General features: G+C 41.5%; 2 protein-coding genes across 3 annotated transcripts in view; both read right to left on the minus strand.

The window, feature by feature from the left end:
• kiaa0513 (KIAA0513 ortholog) overlaps positions 1-12,754 on the minus strand; it is a 13,585-nt gene extending 831 nt beyond the window's left edge. The window contains exons 1-13 of one of the 2 annotated variants that reach the window (XM_060061131.1): positions 12,659-12,754; positions 7,539-8,129; positions 6,936-7,035; positions 6,470-6,543; positions 6,081-6,151; positions 4,590-4,791; positions 4,373-4,413; positions 4,206-4,269; positions 3,914-3,991; positions 3,547-3,573; positions 1,895-1,975; positions 1,627-1,721; positions 1-1,336 (exon numbers count right to left, since the gene is read on the minus strand). The exon at positions 1-1,336 is cut by the window's left edge and continues 831 nt beyond it. In XM_060061131.1, coding sequence (XP_059917114.1) covers positions 1,287-1,336; positions 1,627-1,721; positions 1,895-1,975; positions 3,547-3,573; positions 3,914-3,991; positions 4,206-4,269; positions 4,373-4,413; positions 4,590-4,791; positions 6,081-6,151; positions 6,470-6,543; positions 6,936-7,035; positions 7,539-7,915 — 1,260 coding nt within the window. In that variant the 5' untranslated portion in view covers positions 7,916-8,129; positions 12,659-12,754 and the 3' untranslated portion in view covers positions 1-1,286. The remainder of the gene's footprint in view (positions 1,337-1,626; positions 1,722-1,894; positions 1,976-3,546; positions 3,574-3,913; positions 3,992-4,205; positions 4,270-4,372; positions 4,414-4,589; positions 4,792-6,080; positions 6,152-6,469; positions 6,544-6,935; positions 7,036-7,538; positions 8,130-12,658) is intronic. The other variant, XM_060061132.1, reaches the window with a different exon arrangement.
• ces3 (carboxylesterase 3) lies at positions 12,174-19,246 on the minus strand. The gene is made up of 13 exons (XM_060061130.1): positions 19,089-19,246; positions 17,856-18,057; positions 17,276-17,414; positions 16,940-17,073; positions 16,478-16,631; positions 15,912-16,016; positions 15,525-15,626; positions 15,212-15,352; positions 15,005-15,085; positions 14,217-14,358; positions 13,964-14,113; positions 13,718-13,790; positions 12,174-13,460 (listed from the first exon to the last, which is right to left on the minus strand). The coding sequence occupies exons 1-13, from the start codon at positions 19,153-19,155 to the stop codon at positions 13,268-13,270; spliced, it is 1,683 nt and encodes a 560-aa protein (XP_059917113.1). The 5' UTR covers positions 19,156-19,246; the 3' UTR covers positions 12,174-13,267.
• Between the last annotated feature and the right edge of the window lie 2,009 nt (positions 19,247-21,255).

Raw genomic sequence — 21,255 nt, forward strand, 5'->3', positions numbered from 1 at the left:
GAATATACAATAGTTATAACTTAATTACCTTAAAAAATGACGATTTAAAAACAAATATGTTTACATTGGTTTGGGTTTTTAAACAGGGACAGCTTTTTCCAACACATTCCGTTTTATAGTGAGATGTACGAGGAGAGATGAACTGGAGAAACAATGCTACCGCCTATTGGTAAGATTGAGCAATGCAGTCTAGCCGTCTCAACGGCATTTCACAGGCTATTCTAAATAAATATACATGCACAGTATGGGTAATTATTTAGGAACAGCCACTGCCATGCTCCTAATTCTTGGCAATTCTTCTAAATGAAGAGCTCACAATCAAATGCAACACTTCTACCCGCCTACAGCTACATGTGTTGATCTGGTTATTCACTAAAGCACAAGCATTGAGTCTGTTGAAAGACTACACTAATAAAATGGTATCAAGATGGAAAGGAATGAGGATTTTTTACATTGACCACGACAAACATGTTAGAAGGTACATGAAAAGGCACTAAATCATTTTTTAATGGTCTGTTAGGGTTAAGATATGGTCTTTGGACAGATGAGTTGGTTCATTGTTCAACACAGTTGTGTATAGGTTTGCAACAGCTACTGGGAATGTGAAAATGTATACTGTATACTTGTGGATTACCGTTACAAATAAACATGAACCTGTTGAACCTTCGCTAAAATCCATACTAAGAATATTCACATCAAGCTCACTACATTTTAGGACAGAATAGCAACGGATGGGTTTTGACCTAGAAATACTTGGCTATATGAAGTACAACTACATTCCAGGTCACTAACATAGAATAAGAACAGCAGGATTGACTGGTAGAGAAATGTATCTAATAAAATACAGCCATATTGCCCTAGCCAGCAACATGAAAGCTGCATTTTTCAAAAGGGCCACCCAATACTGGATCCTACATTTATCTATCAAGCTAATACATGCATATTAAGAATGCTGTGACATCGGCATACCTGAATGCAGTTAACACTATCATCAGAACACACATTGGAGGAACACATACAGAGTGGTAGTCGAGGAGTGTTATTGTGATGATGATGATGATGATGATGATGATGATGATGATGATGATGACGATGATAGACAGTCGACTTTCTATTATTGCTCTAGTGGGAGGGAATCAAAGAGGAGTCCGGAGACATGATGGAGCGGCTGCTACAAAGCTCTTCACCTTATTGTGTGTGTGTCGGTTTGTGTTGTGTGTCTGTTTGTGTTGTGTGTCTGTTTGTCTGTGTGAGTGTGAGTCTATCAAACATCCAGTAGTGCCCACTCAGTCAGCTGCCATCTTGTCAATGTGGTCACTCAGCAACTTGTTTTGCTCTGTATGGGGGGGAGGAGAGAGAGAGAGAGAGAGACACAAACACTTTACCAGCAGACTAGCCCAGTGTTTGATTAAACACGGTATTGTGAAAAAATAGCTCATATAAGTTGTAGGAATCACTGCAACAGAAAATGAAATGGACTTATAGATATATAACCATCTATATCTTTTGAACATTAACCGTTGGTTCACCTGTTTCAACCAAATTCAACACAGTAACTGCTCAAGGCTATGTTCAAATGACTCCAGAGTCTGAGTTCTATGGATCATGGGGCACTGTGGATCGTACCTTCGTTGAGATTCCCGATGATCGCCTGCTTCTTCAAGAAGTCCTTGCAGAGCTTCTTACTGAGGCCGAACTCCAGCATGTTGTGTGTGAAGGTACTGACAAAACACACACACTTAAACCAAGGCTTTGAAGATAGAGTTAAGGACAATGTTTCTCCAATCTGATGTAATACAATAACACAGCCAAAGGTTGCCTTAACAATATTTTTTGGTCATTTGCTCTGAAGTACTATTCTTGATTAAGTAGGTACACAGAGTAAACCACTCACCCCAGTTGGCCAAAGGCAATGTTCTCATCCATTTTAGAACTCTCGTCCTTCTCCTCCTGAGTCATGTGGCACCACCTCTCCCTGGGAGGGAGGGAGGGAGGGAGGGAGGGAGGGAGGGAGGGAGGGAGACGAGATGGAGTGTGAGAGGGAGTGTGAGATGGAGAGAGACATGGTTTGACATGGTTGATACATCAAAGAGTTAACATCCAATTAACATATGTTATTGAAATAGCGGAAAAAATAAATACACCAATCATACAAGCGCAAATATATGGAAGCATACACTGACAAATGGCAAGAACCAAGATCGGCAAAATCATACATCAAGGGTTATATACATAATAACAGCCACAGAATAAATACACAGGGCATTCATTTCTTGCCTCGCATTGTCATGGTTAAGAATCAGAGTAACAGCCAATGCACCAAGAATGACCGAAGAAAAGGTGAGCATGTAGTGTGTGAAACTCTAAACTGGCCAGTTTAGTCACACTCCTACCGCTGTAACTCATAACAAGTGAAATGAAGAAACACATTCTGCATACTGTTACATGGCTGGATGGAAGTGTGGGATGGTTGAATAGGCAATGTAAGTGGGTCTTGATGATGATTGACCACAATTTTATTGTTTAATTTTTGAGGTGCGATTGTAAACCAGTTCACACTGAATATCTTGAAGTTCAAATGTGTAGAATTTATTAGCAACTAGCGATGAGGAGGCAGATTGCGATAGATTCCACTAAATTTTTCCCACTACACCTTTAATGTAAACTCTACGCTCAATCCCTCAAGGATAGTAGTACACAAGCAGCTTCTAATGTCGGAAAACTGAAATGTAAAGGAGATAGTGTTGCTTTTCTATTCAAGTGTAATGCTATTAAGATGCTCCCAGAGAGAAGATATTTTAAACTTTTACAGCTGCTAGGACATGTCCCATGGCCATGTCACATACATCATTGCAATCAAGGGAGGACCCTGGAGTGGTGAAAAGGTGTTTGTTGGTGTGTGAGGGGGAGGGAGGGAAGAGTTGAACATGCAGCCCAATAGAGACAAAAAGCAGAGAATGACATATTGCAGTACTGGTGTGAACATGCCGGAAGCAGAGTCCATTTCCACATCAAATACAGTTTGCTATACTGACAAGGCAAGGCATTCCTTCTACCGTCTTTCTACCTCTAGTACTTGGGTTGGGTTTTGTTGCAATAACGGGTGCGTTAGAAGACTTTAATATTACAATTCCTAGGACAAAGCCAAACCGTATCCGCCATTGTGCCATGATCGCAGAAGCCAACTGAACATACGAGATATACATACCCACGGCACGTAATCCAAGTGCGAGCGCCGTAATAAAAAAGGATTGCAGCAGAGCAACTATGATTCACTAAGAAGTACCCTCAAATGTACGTGCCTTTCTTTGAAAGTCATACCCCAAAATTGTTGAAAATCCGCCCTCAGCTCTCCTACAGGAACGACCTGCCTGATTAATCTTTGCCTGCTATCGCTTCTTAATGCTCCCCGTCTTTCTTTAAATTCACTTTGGCCGTTTTATCAGGGAACCATCTCCTCCCCCGTCTCTCCCTCTCTTTGATCTCTTCTCTCTTGCTTTGACTAAAACAGTTTGTGAGGCCGCTGAAGGGACAGAAAGGTCAGACCTCTGGTCTCTCTCCTCCCGTGTTCCCCTGCACCAGGCAGCAAGGCACAAGGAGAGAAAGGGTTAAACTCCCACCATGCAGAGCAGTGGAAAAACAGGGCTAAGAGAGAAGAGGAAGAACGTTTTGGAGTCTGGGGTTCAAAGAGTAGTGGTTTTAACACGTAGTGGCACGCACGCACGCACGCACTCGCACGCACGCACACACACACCTTTAGCAGTCTACCGAGTTCAGACAACATAATGCAGTAAACGTTCATACACCTCTTCGCCTTTTCCTCCATCCTTTCGGTCTCCCATCCCTCCGTTCACCCAGCCGTCCGTACACCCATCTGTCCATCCCTCACTCCGTTTCTCCCCTCCTGTCATACCTTGTGGTGGGAGATCTCTTCTTCCTCTCACAGTCGACAGCATCGAAGAAGGCAGCGTTCCAAAACCTTAATGTGTGCCTGAAAGAGAGAGGAACCATCTAAATATGGTTCATAACCATTACTCCACTTAGTGGAGGACATAAGAAACGGTGCACATGTGTCAAATATCTAGGTGAAAATAAAGAGCATCCGGGATCTATTGCACTACCTGGTGAAAAAGTACACAAAAAGGTGATGAAAATGATGTGCCACTACTCTAAGCATGTTTGAAGGTCTTTCCTTGAGTACATACCAGATGGGCTGCTGCCTCAAGTGGGTGTACAGGTAAATCTTCTGCTCCTCTGTGTTGAAACCACCTGGAGGGAGGGGGACAAACAGAGAAATATCACCTGTATGAGCATTTATCTGATTAATGAATAAAATAAAAATCAATATTGAATGTAATGGTATGCGTTTTACCTGGTGATTTAGGCTTCGTCTCTGTTGGAGACTCTGAATCCCTTGATAATAGAGATAGAGATATATATATTTATATATAAAAATCACAATTTAACCATTGCAGAAAATCTTAAACTTTCCCAACATTCACAAAGGCAGCAAACCACCAACTAAACCCCATAGGGTAGGGGTTCTCGTAGGGTTTGGTAGAGGGTAACATAGTGTAGTAAGCTCTCACTCTGTCCTGCGCACTGCCGGCCCCCTGAGCTTGCTCTCCAAGCCCCCCAAGAAGCCCCTGACGTCGGGTTTGGGGGTGGTCTTCAGCAGCCGCTCGGCCGCGCCCTTCCTCCCGGTCAGCCAGACGTTGGCCTTGTCCAGGTAGGAGTCCATGCCTGAGCTGCTAGGCCCCAGCAAATCAGAGGGGGATGGCTGGAACCTCCCTGGATCCATGGAGGGAGGGAGGGAGGGAGGGAGGGAGGGAGGGAGGGAGGGAGGGAGGGAGGGAGGGAGGGAGGGAGGGATGGATGGATGGGCATTGGGTGTGAAAGCAAAGGGTTTGTGGTTTAAATGTCATTAAGATCTGTATCGAAAAATAGGTCCTTGTAATAAGTAAGGGATAATCACAGAGAGGCAAGGCAATAAACAGTTTGATATGCCCGGCTCGTGGACGGCTTACCACCCGAGACAAAGTCGAGGGCGGTAACCTTTACAGCTCTCGTTTTGAAGGCTGAACAGAAAATTTGACTGGAACTACTTAGCACGTGTACATATATCAGGGATTTATGGACAACCTGCAGCCAATCAGAATCGAGTATTCCAAAAAATACAAGCAGCGTATTGATCTACTATTTGATGACGATGTGCTCAGTCAGCAGCAAGTAGAACCGACAAGTCAGCGGGCAACCTGCCGGTTTAATGTCCTCCTCCAAGCCAGCCAATCAGAATCAAGCATTCTTAAATGAAGTAGAACAAATCCTTATAATGATCAAATCAAAATAATCAAAGGTTGTTAAAGCCAGTTTTATACTTAACCCCATTTGCGGGGTTATACTTAACCCCGAAAATGGGTCGTTGAATGCATTTATTTTGAAGAAGCCAAGGGTCAAATCCAGATGGATACAGGAAAATCAATGTTGCCGATTTCTGGGTGACTGCATTGTGCTTGCACAGCTCTCCCAGATGATTGCACGTGGAACGTCCATTGTGTTGCAAGGAAATAAAGAAAAACGCAGGCAACTCCCTTCAAGTCAATAACAGGAGTCACATGGCAAAATGCCAAAGGATGTCGCAAGATCTCTTTTTATGTCTTTCACCATAATTTTTTGTGAGCGACATTATGAAACACATATCTTCTTATTCATGTAGCCTACTTTTGAGCTATAAAATATCAGGCTTGTAGTTCTAAGATAAATACAAATGAAAATGCATGAACAGGATAAGACCCGATTCAAGACTTCAATAGACATATAGATCATTATGATGACCTACATCAGGAACTCAAACTCCATACAGGTGTATGGCAAACATCATACTCATATTATTATGATATAGATACTCATTCATAATATTTAAGCGCATTTCTTAGCTTCATGGTCTTTATTATTATGTTAACAATGAACTGGTAGTGTGATATACACAATTAACTTATTTACAATTCAGTGGATACGATGCTTAAAAAGATTGAAAACAGAGTGTGACCAAGAGCGATCCCGCAGTATCAGAGCCTTACCAATGTGGTAGTATGTGAAACACATGGTCATGAGATTCTTGGCAGGGCTGTAGTCATCCATCTGGTAGCATCTACAACCCAAATCGTTTCCTCTACGTTAAAATGGCAGTTACCAAGCAACACATTAGCAAACACATGCTAATCTCACCTTTGCTGACTCAAACAATAACCAAATGCCATACCTTCGGATCATCCCAGAAATAACAATAACCAAAACAATAATAATAAAATTATTATTATGAAGCATTAAATCAAATATGTTTGGAAAAATCGGTGTTTGGAAAAATCTGATTTTTTTGTCACATGTGTGAATGGTTTGTTATCCATGACAACGATTTAGCCACGCCATCAACAAACAAACAAGAAAACAGCCCTTGGCCTGTACTTACTCAAAGAGAGCCACAGCAAATGACTGCACAAGTCTGTAGAAGGTTGCCTCACTCACACATTTAGAGTTGCAGCGCTGAAACATAATATTGGACACAAACAGTTCCCATGTGTGCCGTGGGAACATTTATTTTGTGAGTGACAATCATAATCCATCAGATTTATATTTTATATTGAGAATTCTTCTCATTTATTGATTAAAGGGCACTTTCCATGTGTCATAAAATATGGTTTTCATTTTTCTAAAAAGGGATCTGACAGGGTTTTACTCCAGACCATACAAGATAGCACAATAACGCCAAATGAGGACCTCTTTTATTTTTATGTCCACACACAGATCTCCATTGAATAGATAGGCATAGTTCGGTTTAAATTTTCCTCCAATGGTCAATTCTGACAGAACAGCACAGACATCAGGCAGGAAAGCGGGGTTGTCAACCATTTCCCTGGGCTTGCTCATATGTTTACCTGTGCACTGACGTATTTGGCGAACCACTCCCTTCCTTTGCCGTTCTCGCCGCTGCACAGTTCCCCAAAACGAGCCTTCTCCTCCTGGGCAAAGTCCTCTCTGGGCAAACATGAGGAACAGAAAGAGAGGAGCATCAATTCATCATCAGGGATGAGCAAATCCAGTTCCCCCTTCCAGACAGTACCAAATACCATCTATCTATATACCGTGTATGAAAAAAATCGTTATAATATATGTATATTGAGGGCTTAGTACACATTGTACATGGTTCACTACTTATTGGGAAGTTAACCTATGCAAAACAATGCAAACTACCGTCATGCAATAAGTATCAGAAACTATGCAAAATGTGACTCAGAGATAGCATAAAGGTCAGAGAAGTAAACACTGAGATACCTACAAAGACAAACACTTTACTTCATCTAGTAAGCAAGCACGTAGTACATTTTACCTGAGTCAGGAAAAGGCTACACCACAATTAACACAGGAAAATAAAGACAGATGATAAAGACCCTTAATATGGCAATGATTGTAATTATTGGAAGTAATTTCATTTAAAATAATGAAAGTATCGCTCACACACACGTCACTTGTATACTTACTTTCCGTTAAAGATCTTCTCCACATAGGCCTTCATGAACTCCCGCCTCTCCACTGTGTCTGCGTCCTGCTCCTCGCCACTGTGATTGGACGAGGACGATGTCCGTCGAAGCTCCCACCGGTTGGAGGCTGGGTCCATGTCATTTTCGCTGTCTGCCGACTCTGTGGCGTCACTCTGGCTCTCCCCGTCCTCCTGACTCCGCTGGTCGGGCTGGCGACGGGGGCTGCGGCCTGCAGGGACCAGGGGCTCTGGTAGAGCGGCCCCTGTGTAGGGGGCGGCGTCTGGGGAGAAAATGTTGTGACCTCCGTCCCTGGTCAGCGCCGGGGCTCCTGGCGGCAGGTCAAGGTCTAGGAGGTTGCTCACTGCGACGGACTCCATTTCCAAAGAGCGAGGGGCCAGTCTGTAGCTCAGCAGTGTCCTGTGGTCCAGCTACTGGGGGCTCTGTATGCACATGGAGCAGGAGGGCTGGAGGGGGGCAGAACGTAGTCCTCCAGAACAGGGGTAGGGTGAAGGGTCGTTGGGATGAGGAGCCAGACCTTGCACAAGCTACATCTTCTCCCAAAACAGGGGCGCCGATATTCACTCCCAGGCCCTTTGGAGAGAAGAGGGGGAAATGACGGTTCTAAATTCATCTCATACACATATCTGTTCCTGCATGCTTACTGGTTGTGTTCGATTGGACGTCATGGAATGCCCAATCAGAGATTATTTTAAGGTTTCTGACTGTTTCAGTGTCATTGAAATCTCTTCATGCAGCGTTTCCTCCCTTCTATGTCTTTATCGTAGTGTTTTGGACAACGGAGCAGAAGAGAACCGAGAACTCTTCCATATCACCAATACTTAATTTTCAGCAGGTGGATAGACACTGACAAAATGTGTTTGTCACACCAAGTATATATAGCTGCATATAAGAGTGGGGGGGAGGTAGCTAATGAGGTAGAGAAACATATTTTATACTGGTTTTATAGTTAGGATGAAAGCTGCTAAAACCACACTTTAACCTATTTAAGCCCAGTTTTATTCTTTAGTTTATGTTTACTCACTAATGAAGCCAAAACAATTATGTGTAAATAAATATTGAATATGGACGGACTATCCAAATCAACTATGGCATAATATTATTCAATTTAGCTTTTTGTTATTCACAGACAACAAAAGCTTTGCAAAGACTTGCAGACTTCCTGCAAACAATACTGTATAATTTAATGCACGACAAACCACAAGCAAACGGAAATATACGCAACCTCACACATACAAAAGGATTTCTACCATTATCGTGTCAAAATAGATGCAACTGAAACCACAATTCTGCATGCCCGCTACAATCATTCTTGTTTTAGTTTATAGGCAAACTAAAAAACAAATATACCATTTTCACAGATCATTTACATTTGAACAAACTGTACAGCCCATTCCCCCAAACATCCAATCACCAGCAGTACTCGGCTGTACTCAGCAGCATCCCAAAAAGCGCTGTTGATTACTGCTGTCCTGCTAATCTTTAAGCTTCCCTACCAGGGGGAAAGAATGGCATTCTGTTATAGCTACAAAGAGTAGGCTTTGGTTTCATGGCAACATTGTTGTACCCCAAGAAACCCATGGGCACAGTGTACCCATAAGAACTCCTCAAGTGTGGTCTCATGAGACATGGGTACCGTTATATAATACGGTCTTCAAAGATCTTAACCCAGTGAGGTTCATGCACAAATGGGCAAGCAGTCACTCACACGCATGCATGCACACAATTGCTTCATTCACTTCCTTGATCTTATAATGTCCTATTGTCAATAAAACCGGTTGTTTCCTTAAAAAGTAGTAAACAACAGGTCATATTCGGCAGGGCATTAGCCTACCCTAGATTTACCCGTTGGCCATGTCTTGCAAGTCATGTCCATGTTTTTGCGCAATCTACGGTCTAGATTGGAATTAAAACATGCATGGGGAAATGCTCTCCATTGTCTGCGATTAGGCAAGAATTTATAAAAAAAAAAAAGGGCTCAGCAGATTTGCGTGAGAACCTGCAATTCTACTCTTCTTTGTTACCAATGTCTGTGTTTTAATGCTGCAAGGTCACCGACACACCCACAGACCCCCATACAACCCTGGCCTGTACAGCTCAGCCTTCTGCCCTGGACAGGATTATATCACTATGTCAGCTGCACTTAACAACGCAATATCAAGGACCAGTGCACAGAGAGATGGGGGAGGACATAACGACACCTAAAGAGGAGATAAAAGAGAGACAGAATGCTGGATCAAACACAACCCCGGCTCAATAATAATTTTCCATAACAGTTGTTGTGCTAATATATACAACAACCAATACATCAACAGCTACTATAATATGAAATGTTTTGGTTAGTGAGGAGGTTATTTATTTAAACAGTCTTTAAAGACTTCCATGAGGTCAACATCGCTGTGCCCTCCTCCCAAGCAACATTAGAGGAGGTAAAAACACCTCCTTCATATTTGCTAGACCCCATTTTCAGAGGCATCTTCCTAGGACAAACAAAATATCATGACACTAAATGTAGCTCTAATACATGTAAGCACCAGGTCACGCCTAGTAGACTACACTAGTGAAGATGAGTCTACTTCCCGTGGCCTCAAACAAGCTGATCTGGAACTAGTGTTAGTATACGAGTATCTGGCCAGCACACGATTCAACATGACAAGACCTCACAAGACTCATACACCCTTCCACACTCCAGGGTTAATCTGTGTCGGCCAGGGATGTAAGCTGCAAAGCAGAGGACACAACATCACCATAAATCTGCTTATCCAGCTGAATTAAAAGTGATCCGACAGGACCGACACATTTAGTATGAGGCATCATTTTAGTGTTTGCGGAGTAGATCCGTTAAAGGGTTTGGGAAAAAATTGACAGTGGTTTAGGGCAGGCAATGTGCAAAATTGCAGCTGATGTTTAGTAAAATTCTGATTACAATTTGCATTTGATATATTCTTAATGTTTTATGGTGAATTTCTATTACATTTTGGAACCCAATGTAATGTTACTTCTAATGAAAGATATTTTATTCTAACACTATAGCCTGATTAAAATCATCGAGGCCATCTGCATTTAACCTTCACAGCATGACCAACAAGAGAACCAGATGACCTTTACAACTTGCCATTACATGCCATAGCGGCGATGTGACAGGCCGTAGTAGCAGATAGCAGATAGGGATTAGAACCTTAGATCATGATGGACACACTGATTTATGATGCAAAAGAGAAAAAACTTGTAAATTTCTTCCATGAAATTTGGTGACAATTTTAAAAGTGAGAAAGTGGGACTGACTGGTTAAGGTTCCCTCACAAACCCAAACACAGGGTCACCTTGCCAGAGCTATTGGTGGTGGTTGGCTGTTGTTAGATTAAGTTATTTGGTGACAAACTTTGGAGAACATCCAATATTGTGGTGTGGACGTTTTTTTCCGGGCAGTGTGCTTTCACTTTGATATACTTCACATTGCTTCCTTTATACGACAACATTCGCAATAATGTCAATAAGACATCTTTGCAAGTTGATATTTAAGATATAAAATTACTTATAATTCTTGCATTCATGCCGGTGAAGTATGGGCTCTTTTGATGAGATCGCACAACATATTCTGCACATTGACAGCTGTATGCGGTCAAAGGAAGTCTGGCGATTTGTAACCTTGGCGATGGAGCAACAGGACAACCATGTTTGCATCATTTGACTCAAAAATAAAAAGCTGCATTCCATTCCACATCTGTAATAACAAAGATACCGAGTTACAAGTAAGGAGACAACCAGTGATAACCAAATGGCAGAAGACTTGAGGGGTGGAAGTTGGAGGAAGTCAAATTCCCTCATGTTCAACTCCTTATAACAGTCCCTGCTATCAAGTGTGTACCCACATCCAGCACAGACAGCATTCCCTTAATGCCAAAAATAGCTCTGTTTTATCAACTCTACGATAGCCAGCACATTATATTGTATATTATGCTATATACTATAGGCCTATCCGTAATGGTAAAAGAGGGCTCATGTCTAAACGTGGTACACAACTATTTAGGGGACACTATAGCTTAATAATTTAATGTACACAATGTTTTGAAGTTTAGGGTTCGGGTTCACCACATTTTACAAGAGCTCTGTTTGTCTTTGTTAGACTCTTTTAATATAATTAGGTAAACATAAACACTTTCCCTCATTACAATCAACACTTTTTGCTTGAGCAAAAAAATAAAGAAATATGAGAACTTCCGGATCAATAAGATCAATTTTTTATACTCCAGTATACATGGCTTTACTGGAGACAACACACATAGCTACTCTACACACTTGAAAGCTGATTTCTCATCATTTCTCATCATCAAAACAACAACCAACAACAGCAGGTAGGGAGCTCTGCAGGCTACAGCAGCAGCATCCCAGAAAGTGCTTTCGATACTATGCACACACACACACACACACACACACACACACACACACACACACACACACACACACACACACACACACACACACACACACACACACACACACACACACACACACACATTACTTAATTTCGTAACGCATGTATATAACGCATGTATATAACGCATGTAGGCAATAACGCATGTATGTGGCAAAAAGGATGACAATAGGAGACCTTGCTATTCAACGGTAACTTTTTATACTGGAGTACATGCATGAATTGAAAGGCGACAACACACATGGCTGCTCTACGCACTTAACAGCAGATCAATGATTCCTCATCAGGAAGAACAACAGCCACATACAGCAGCGGTCTTGAAATAGCCCTCCTGCATGCTACAGCAGCAACAAACACCACTAAACAAACACAACAATAGGCTGACGTTTCCTGTAACATAATGCACGGTGTGCCAGTGCTTTACATTTAAACGCCTATCGGACCGGGAGCATCTAAAAAATTACTACCACGAAACCAGTGAACTTGGAGCAACTGATAACGATTGATGACTAATCATTGATTCAGACTATTTTGAATGCGAAACATAAGAACGGACAGCGAAAATAGTATGCTATCGTGACGTAAGGAATAATGTCCCCGTTGATGGCGTTAAAATATCATATACTAGTTAAAGACATTTAGTAATAATAATGACATCTGTACCTACTCAAGCGTACCAGGTAACGGTGAAGATGTGGTCTCTGGTGGTCGGAACCCTCCTGTGTGCGTCGTTTAGCTCAGTACGCCGATGTGCGCATGTTCAGATCAAAGAAAATGTGACGTTGGGGAACCCAATGACGTCGCAGAACGTCTTCCAATGAGAAATCATTTGACAAGTGAGTGCGATATGATAAGACATGATAGAAGATATAATATGATATACAATAATATAATACAATACAATACTATAACATAATATCATATCACATTATATAATATCTATACATAATATACGTGTTTTTTTAGTTGTCAATTAGTTATAAAAATCCAACAGATGAAGTAGAATCACCAAAAGGTGTAGTGGATTACTTTTGGGAAGAATATGAATTACTCTTTTACATTTCTTTCCTTCAAACAGTCATTAACAAAAGGTTTTGCATTGACCTGTGTTCAATTATATTCCTTGTGGACCCTAGAAAGCACGCCATTCCAGAGTGACTAATTGCAACAACTTTTCAACTACACATACACAAAATGTCAGGCAACTGATGACAGGGAATACATGCCCCAGAATTCCAGGATCCGTTATGCTAGCTAACTTCAAAAGCACCAGTGATTAGTTTCCTGTGCTGGCTGCTGCTGCGGCTATTGCTAAGTCTTGCATCTTCTGAGGCAGAGTGACCCTAGCAAAGTTCATCTTCTCAAACTTCAATTTTTCTTTCACAGTCTGCTTCAGGCCCAGCTCCATGTATTCTTGCTTCAGGATGTCATACTGAGGCCACTGCACCAGCCCAGCGCCATTAGGAGAGCTGAGGTTGAACAAAAGTTAATAGAATGTTATTCTTATATATATGTGAGCTTCCCCAAAGGAAACTAAAATTGTGCCCATAGAATGCAATACAAATAAAATGTGATTTTGCATATGACAGCATAGCATTTAATCAATAATCCACAATCAACACATGAACAACAACAAAATACTAAGAATTGGAATCTATTTTGTTTTGTACAGGACGAGGACTAGCAGTGGATATGCATTCATCAATGTTCAAAAAGTTCTACCTACCCAGTGCGGGCAAAGTTACCCCAATAGGACATCATGGTCCTACAAAGCATGTCCTCCTCTGTGGTGATTGTGCCTGTAAACACGGAATTTTAACATTATATTTATTTATCTGTAGTTCCACAGAAATTATATTTAATGTAAATATAGATCTAGATGCTGGAGAAAAAAAGTGCACCTAAATGAACAGCTAACAAGAGAATAGCACACATCTAATGGATTTATTCACTCAGTGTACAGCATACATACCTGTGATCTTTATATGCCCGTTCCAGAAGCATCCACCAAACATGAATCCCACCTCATCCGCATGGTCGGCCTTCACAAAGCTGGGTCTGGTCAGGTTGTGCACCTCCGGACGGTGGATAAACTCATACAAGTACACTGGAACGCCGGCATCTGAGGATCACAAAGCCAGAGAACAGCTCAACACTATGGCCCTCTTGTTCTTTCTGGTGCCCTCTGTGTGTGTTTCAGGGCAGTCCGGACTTGTAAGACTGACCTCTGTGGTAGCCAGCAACCCCGAGGACAGGGATTGTCATCAATAGGTCCCCAAGGATCTCGGTGAAGCCGTCTCGGATGTCCTCCGGAGTTTGGGCACCTTTCAGATATTCATCTGCGATCAAGGAATTGGCAAATGTTGCCTGGAAGGGAAGGGAATAAAGGAAGCCTGTTTGGTAAATGGCTCTCCGGAAATGTGAAACGCAAACAGTTGGCTTTCAGGCAAATAACCGACATGGCTTAGTGTGAGTATTCTTGAAAAGTTGAATAACGTGGATTCCATTCCCACAACTAATAATCTCCTTCCGACTGAACTCCAAGTGAATTAAACTACTACAATTTCAATCTCATTCTAGCATTTAAATTGCAGCTAATATGTGTCCTATTTGGGTTCTTATAGTGCTGCACGATTATGACAAAAATGTTGACTGCGATTATTTTGCCCAATATTGTGATTGAGATTCTCCTTTGTGATTTTAAGAATATGGATTCAATTAATATTCCATGGTTGCTAATAGATAAAAAACAACCATCATTGTAAAGCCATTACTGAGTTGTAACGGTCGTACAAAATCGTATTTAATTATGTTTTTATATGTTTTCATTTATTATTATTAATATTATTATTATTATTATATTATTATTTGGTTATATAATTGCATTTTTCATGATAAGCTAATTGCATTGGTCAAAATCCCAGATGTAAATTGATATGCAATTAATTGTGAAACCCTACAAAATATATAATTGTATAATTGCGTAGTTCCTGTAAACTATTGAGTGACTGACCCCTGGTGGATTGAAAAGGTTCATCACAGCCAGCACCCTCTCTCTGCTCATGCCGTTTTGCCAGCCAGGAGGCGCAAAAGTCTAGAGTGGTGAACGACAAAAGAATAAAAAAAATTGTTAACCGGCTGACAACATAGACACATTGGAGGATCAACTGAATCGATTTAGAGATGTGTGCCATGGGGTTGTCCACTTGGAGGTAGTCACATTAGGCAGGATCCATCCAAACTCATGATTGGTCAATCCCAACATCACAGGAATCTTCATCATCTCTTTATTTTTCAGCAGCTCTTCAGCAACATCAGTCAGAAACATCCCATCAACCGTTCCTCCAAGATACACCTTCATCTGAACAGAGGCGAGGCCATTACAAACTTTATGAAGACCACAACGAGGGACAACGGACGAGGATGTTGCATACTTGCCACTTTGTGGGTAAAGAATGAATTGCATTGTAATTCATGTGATTCAAAATGTCGTTGTGTGTATCTGTCGGAGTGGTCTTACTGAGTAACTGTACCTTTTTGGTAGCATCAATTAGCTCCTGTTGACTTTTCCCTCGGAAACAGCTGACTAACTGCTCTGTGTCAGCGTAGTCACAGCCCGTCAGGTTAGCCACAATCTGTGTATTTGGGCAACAACAGGCACATACACCGAGCTGATATTAAACTTCCTGCATTATTTACATGTGACAAAATAAATCGTTATTTTAAAATATCAATATAATGTAGAAGGAGAAATATGACTGAAATTGCAATTCCCTGGTAACATTGTATGTATATATATATCTATACATATAGGATTATGATTAAAAAGAGGATTCACATGTCAAAGATATTGATATATATTGAATGCATCAGTTTTATTAAGCAATGTGTTCAATAAGTATATCTTATTTATGGCATACCTTGGTTTGTTCCATTGGCTGATTTGAAGTATATTTTCCCAGTGTGGCTACTCCACTCTGGAATACTGCCTTATGAAATAGTCCATGGGATAGGGGTGAAAGGGTCTGTGGGAAATAAGGCAACACATGGATCTATATATTAAATCACTCACATTTACCATCATTATATAGTGGCAAAATTGTGTTCAACTTAATTAGTAACAGAAACCAATCCCTCATTAAACTCATTAAGAGTGGCCTAGGTACGCTCTACCTCAGACGTTAGGATTCGGGAACTCTCGCACAAATTCATGGTCCTACACTAGATCAACTTAACAGTGATATGAGTAAATAATAATAAGAAAATTATAAATTAGGTCTTGGACAAGTGCATGCACCAGTGCTTTTAGTAATTAATAATAATGAACTGCAATCTAATATAGACATCATCCTGGGGAAGGACAAACAGAGGCGCTGTGGGGAAGTCCCTGCTGGCTAGCAAGCTTTCAAAGAAAGCATTTAAGCACACATGTTAAAACAAGTTGGCCACATAAAAGCCTGCATTGTCATTTCAAGGGCGACATTACCAGGATGGATGCACTGATGCCTCCTGCTGAAACCCCAGCGATGGTCACTGACCCGGCGTCTCCCCCAAAGGCCTCAATGTTCTCCTGCACCCACTTCAAGGCTTCGAGCTGGTCCAAGAACCCCCAGTTACCCCAGGCATGCTCATCTCCAGTGCTTTAAAGAAAAGGGAACAACAGAAACTTGTTGAGATATACCATACATTCTGTCTCTACCCCCCACCCTTTCACTCTCCAACTTTCTTTCTCTCTCTCTCGCTCTCTGTCTTCACAAACCCACCCACACACACACACACACACACACACACACACACACACACACACACACACACACACACACACACACACACACACACACACACACACACACACACACACACACACACACACACACACACACATTGAGGTCATAACGTGACAAGCATCCCAAAACAACAACTTTTTTTGAGCACACTTTTTCAGTACCTCAGGAACCCGAGAATTCCCAGGCGATATTGGATCAAGACCACCACCATGTTTTCATAGACTGCCAATGGAGAGCCGTCGCTCTGAGAGGCCGCCCCGATGGTCAAGCCCCCACCATGGATCCACAACATCACCTTGGCAACAACATTGAAACACAAGAGTCTCTTTCTGTTATTTTTTCTCGGTAATCATTTTAGACAGAAGGACAGCGGGAGAGATTCTGATCTGCACAATCAATTTCAGAGCAACCAAATAACCGAGGTCATTGCATTTTTTTGAAAAGCAATACCCTAGACTGGACATCTAGCCTTTCAGTCTGTAGGAGGACTGACTTACAGGCAGCTTGTCCCCCGCTACCGCGCTGGCCGGAGTGTAGACGTTCAGATAGAGACAGTCTTCTGATACGTCTGGTGATGTGACCTCGATCGACATAATCTTAGACACCAGAGAAACAAAGGCTGGGTCCTGAATACACCTAGATTTTAGAGAGAGAGAGAGAGAGAGAGAGAGAGAGAGAGAGAGAGAGAGAGAGAGAGAGAGAGAGAGAGAGAGAGAGAGAGAGAGAGAGAGAGAGAGAGAGAGAGAGAGAGAGAGAGAGAGAATTATAACATGCCAATAATATTTGTATTTCTTCTTATGCAGTTACACATTAAAGGGCTTCACAGGCCGACGTTAAGTTGAGAATGAAAACCAAGACAGACAGACAGGAAAATAAAACATCAGCAAGAAAAACCAGAGAAGAGAAGCAAAATAGGGAAAGGCCATGAGTGTTCTAGAGAGAACGACAGAGTGATAGAGTGGAAGAAGAAAGATCGGGCAGCGGAACAGAGGGAGAGAGCTGGGTGGTCCGGACATGCTGAACAACAGAGCCGGCGACCTAGATCCCGGTCCGTTCATCATGCTGCAGCCCACTCACATTGGAGGCTGCCGTGTGCCGTCCCTCTCCCCCTCCCAGGCCTCCGCCGGCTGGGGGTTAGCCAGGCGCAGGGGCCCCACTGGAGGTCGGGCAAAGGGGATTCCCAGGTACTGCTGCGCTCTTGCCTCTGTGCCGTTCACGGACACGTAACCACCCCGGACTTTGCCATTTTTCAAGGACACCAAAGGTCCCTCTGTCCCTGCTGAAAAAAGAGATAACGAGAACCTACTGTTAGTCATACATATGTATAAAAAATAGCCCGATTTTTTAGTATATGAGCATGACATCATCTGCCGCTCAACTACATCCTATTAAGAATTACTTTAGTTTGGCAGGGGTTAGGAAGTAATTATTGATGGCAGAATACTTCGCCAGTTTGCTCACTTTTCTCCAACCAAGTTGTGCAGAGGAGAATGAGAAGACAAAAAAAAACACACAATCAGCCTCTGATGTATTGTACAACACATTCCTCCATTGTTTTCGCTAGTGAATGTATCTGGAAAATCTATTTATTTTTATCAAGTCACTGGGGTGCAACAGTGTTGATCCTACCATGGTTTACACATGTAGACAGACCTGTGATCATCCATGGCAGTTATGAGGGGGTACAAGGGAGCCGTGCCCTCTGTGCCCCCCCCCCCCCCTAAATATGGCGCTCGAAACAATCATTACAGATCTTTTTTGACAAATGATGATACAAAGACCAAAGTGTGACATAAGAGGAACACCAAGGTTACCCAACACATCTTCTACTCTGGTGGTTAACCTACTATTTTTATTTTTTAATGATTTGCTTTCTGAAATTATTTGGTATCTAAAGTTCTTCAAAAAGCAGAGGCAAGCTGTCTCCATATCTATTTTTTGTTTGACTTCAAATGGCAATTGTTTTAATCCCTTTTAGTTTGAACATTACATGTACAACTCAGTTCCTCCGATGGATTTCATCTGTGTTGGATGGTTGTATTGAGATAAGGTTTCCCCTCAAATCCAAACAATTTACTGCATGTTCCAATTAGCAAAACATTTTTAAAATAGACACAAAAAATTTACCCCAATCCTTACAAAAAGCCGGCCTGAGGACCACGTCGTGGAATGGTGTTTTATTTTCGGCCCTGTAATAATAAACTGTCCCAAGCCTGGCCCCCCCAGTTGAAATGGTCATTTCAATAAGAAATCCCTATTTTTCAACACAATGACTATTTAAATTTATGTCTTGAAATAATATATTCTTACCTGGTGCACCCAGCGCCAGAAGTGTAAAGGTGCTGAACAGGTAAACAGTTGACAGCACTGTGCACATCCTGGCTTCTAGCTGAGACACAGAGGAGTATGCGTTGAAGACTCAGAGTAGCTGCTCTCTATCCCCTCTGTTCCTTGAGGCTCCACCCCTTTTACCACACGCACACACAGAAAAACACACACACACACACACACACACACACACACACACAGAAAAAAACACACACACACACACACACACACACACACACACACACACACACACACACACACACACACAGATGCAAGCACACACACACACACACACACACACACACACACACACACACACACATGCAAACATACACACACACACAAAAACAGGCACAAACAGCCACATCTACAGAATGAAATTGAAATAACACACCAAGGTTTTAGTGACCAATGCTGACAATGGGATTGATATACGTAGTACACAAACTATCATGTATCATGTATCACCCACATGTTTACCACAATAACACATTCTCTATCTGCTCCACAAAAACAAGAAATACTTAAAAACAATAAGGGCAATTATATCACAAGCACAACTCAGCAAAAAGTTCAATTCATTGATTTAACATCCACCAGTAGGACTCTGACCAGCCAATCATGGTGCACTTTGACCTACTCATCCCCCACATACAAACTTGTGTTGGCCATGGGGGCTTCGGCCACTCACAGACCACGTTAAACACACTGTTCACCTTCTTCTTGGAAATAATGAAATTTGATTGTTTGTTGAGCAACACTGTAACGCACATAGCGTAGTGAAAATTATCGTGATTTCTGATGCCAAGTTATTCACGCTAAGGACATTTTGGACAATTCAAAAACATCGTCACACGGTTATTTTTGCCATTGAAATGGCTATTGAAGTTGATGACGTTTGAAAATCCCAATTTTTCCACCCATTGCAGTTGTTCCTATACAGGCTTTGAAGCATATATCTTAGGGCTGGAGTGAACTAAGTGCCTGATAGGGCCTCCTCGGCCACCAGAGGGCCTCCACGAGTGTTGGAAATGTCCCACCAGAGAGTCTGACTGGCGTGATATATTAGCTGTGCGAATGATCAAACATTGACAATAGTCAATCATTTTGGTGGCACTGAGGCAATTTGCGGCAGAAAATTAAAATCTGCTTAGGACCTATTGTTATAGTTCATATGTGAAACTGTCGTTGAGTAATTGTTACCAGAAACAATTGTTAACAAATTTGAGATAATCATGATTTATTGAGGAAAATACCAAGGTAGAAGACAGTACAGAGGTCATCAACTAGCAGACCACAGGCAACATCTGGCCTGCCAGCAATTGCCTACTTCATCTACCCCAACCATCTTCCATTGCATAATTTATGTATGCATCATCTTCTAAGCCTGAGTAGCATGATATCTACTATGTTTACAGGTCAGCTTTCCAAGCTTGCGAGCAATGCTGTCACACATGGACATTGGAACACCAGTTGAATCGAAGGTTAAACGTGGGCCGCCTTAAATATATATTTAGAACTATTTGAAAACACTATGCCTGTATATGAGTTAGCCTACATGTATTGATTATGGGTTCTTAAAGTGATAAGATTTAATAATCTCTTCAAGTATGCAACTCGATCCAATAACTGCATAATCCTGTATGCGTATAGTCCCAAAAAAGGTACATGATCATTATATATAAAAGTAAGAAAGTATTTCAATACACTATATTATTATTATTATATTATATATACTATATTTTGAGACGCATACAAAATATCTTGTATGCGTCTAATAAAAAGTTATAATGCGGGATTGTACCACAAGGTGGCACTACAAGGTGGCTTTAATTAATAAGAACGCTAAACCGCTATTCATTGACAATACCACAAGGTGGTATTACTAACAAGGTGCAGGCCTTTAATAAAAAAAACGTTTTTATATTATAGCACGAGTAGAATTCTCATTGATACATTCCAAATCAAACTTCTTCAAAATAATTTGTTTTCATGAAAAAAGTGTTAAATTATTCATGATTTCCAGATTATAATACGCATACTCTTTGAGTATATCCAATGTTTTGTTAAAATGGCAAATTAATTACAAAGTATGAAATTGAAATCTTAATGAAATCATCAATCAAATATCGACAGAGGTAGGCCTACA

The sequence above is a fragment of the Gadus macrocephalus genome, chromosome 9 (assembly GCF_031168955.1).
Source record: "Gadus macrocephalus chromosome 9, ASM3116895v1".
Taxonomy (NCBI): domain Eukaryota; kingdom Metazoa; phylum Chordata; class Actinopteri; order Gadiformes; family Gadidae; genus Gadus; species Gadus macrocephalus.

Bases quoted from the DNA above. Each gene is read 5' to 3' on its own strand.
- ces3 (XM_060061130.1), bottom strand. From the start codon at position 19,155: ATGTGCACAGTGCTGTCAACTGTTTACCTGTTCAGCACCTTTACACTT. The intron at 17,074-17,275 runs GTAAGTCAGTCC...GTTGTTGCCAAG, and splicing joins TAGCGGGGGACAAGCTGCCT to GTGATGTTGTGGATCCATGG. The intron at 14,114-14,216 runs GTCAGTCTTACA...TGTGATCCTCAG, and splicing joins GGTTGCTGGCTACCACAGAG to ATGCCGGCGTTCCAGTGTAC.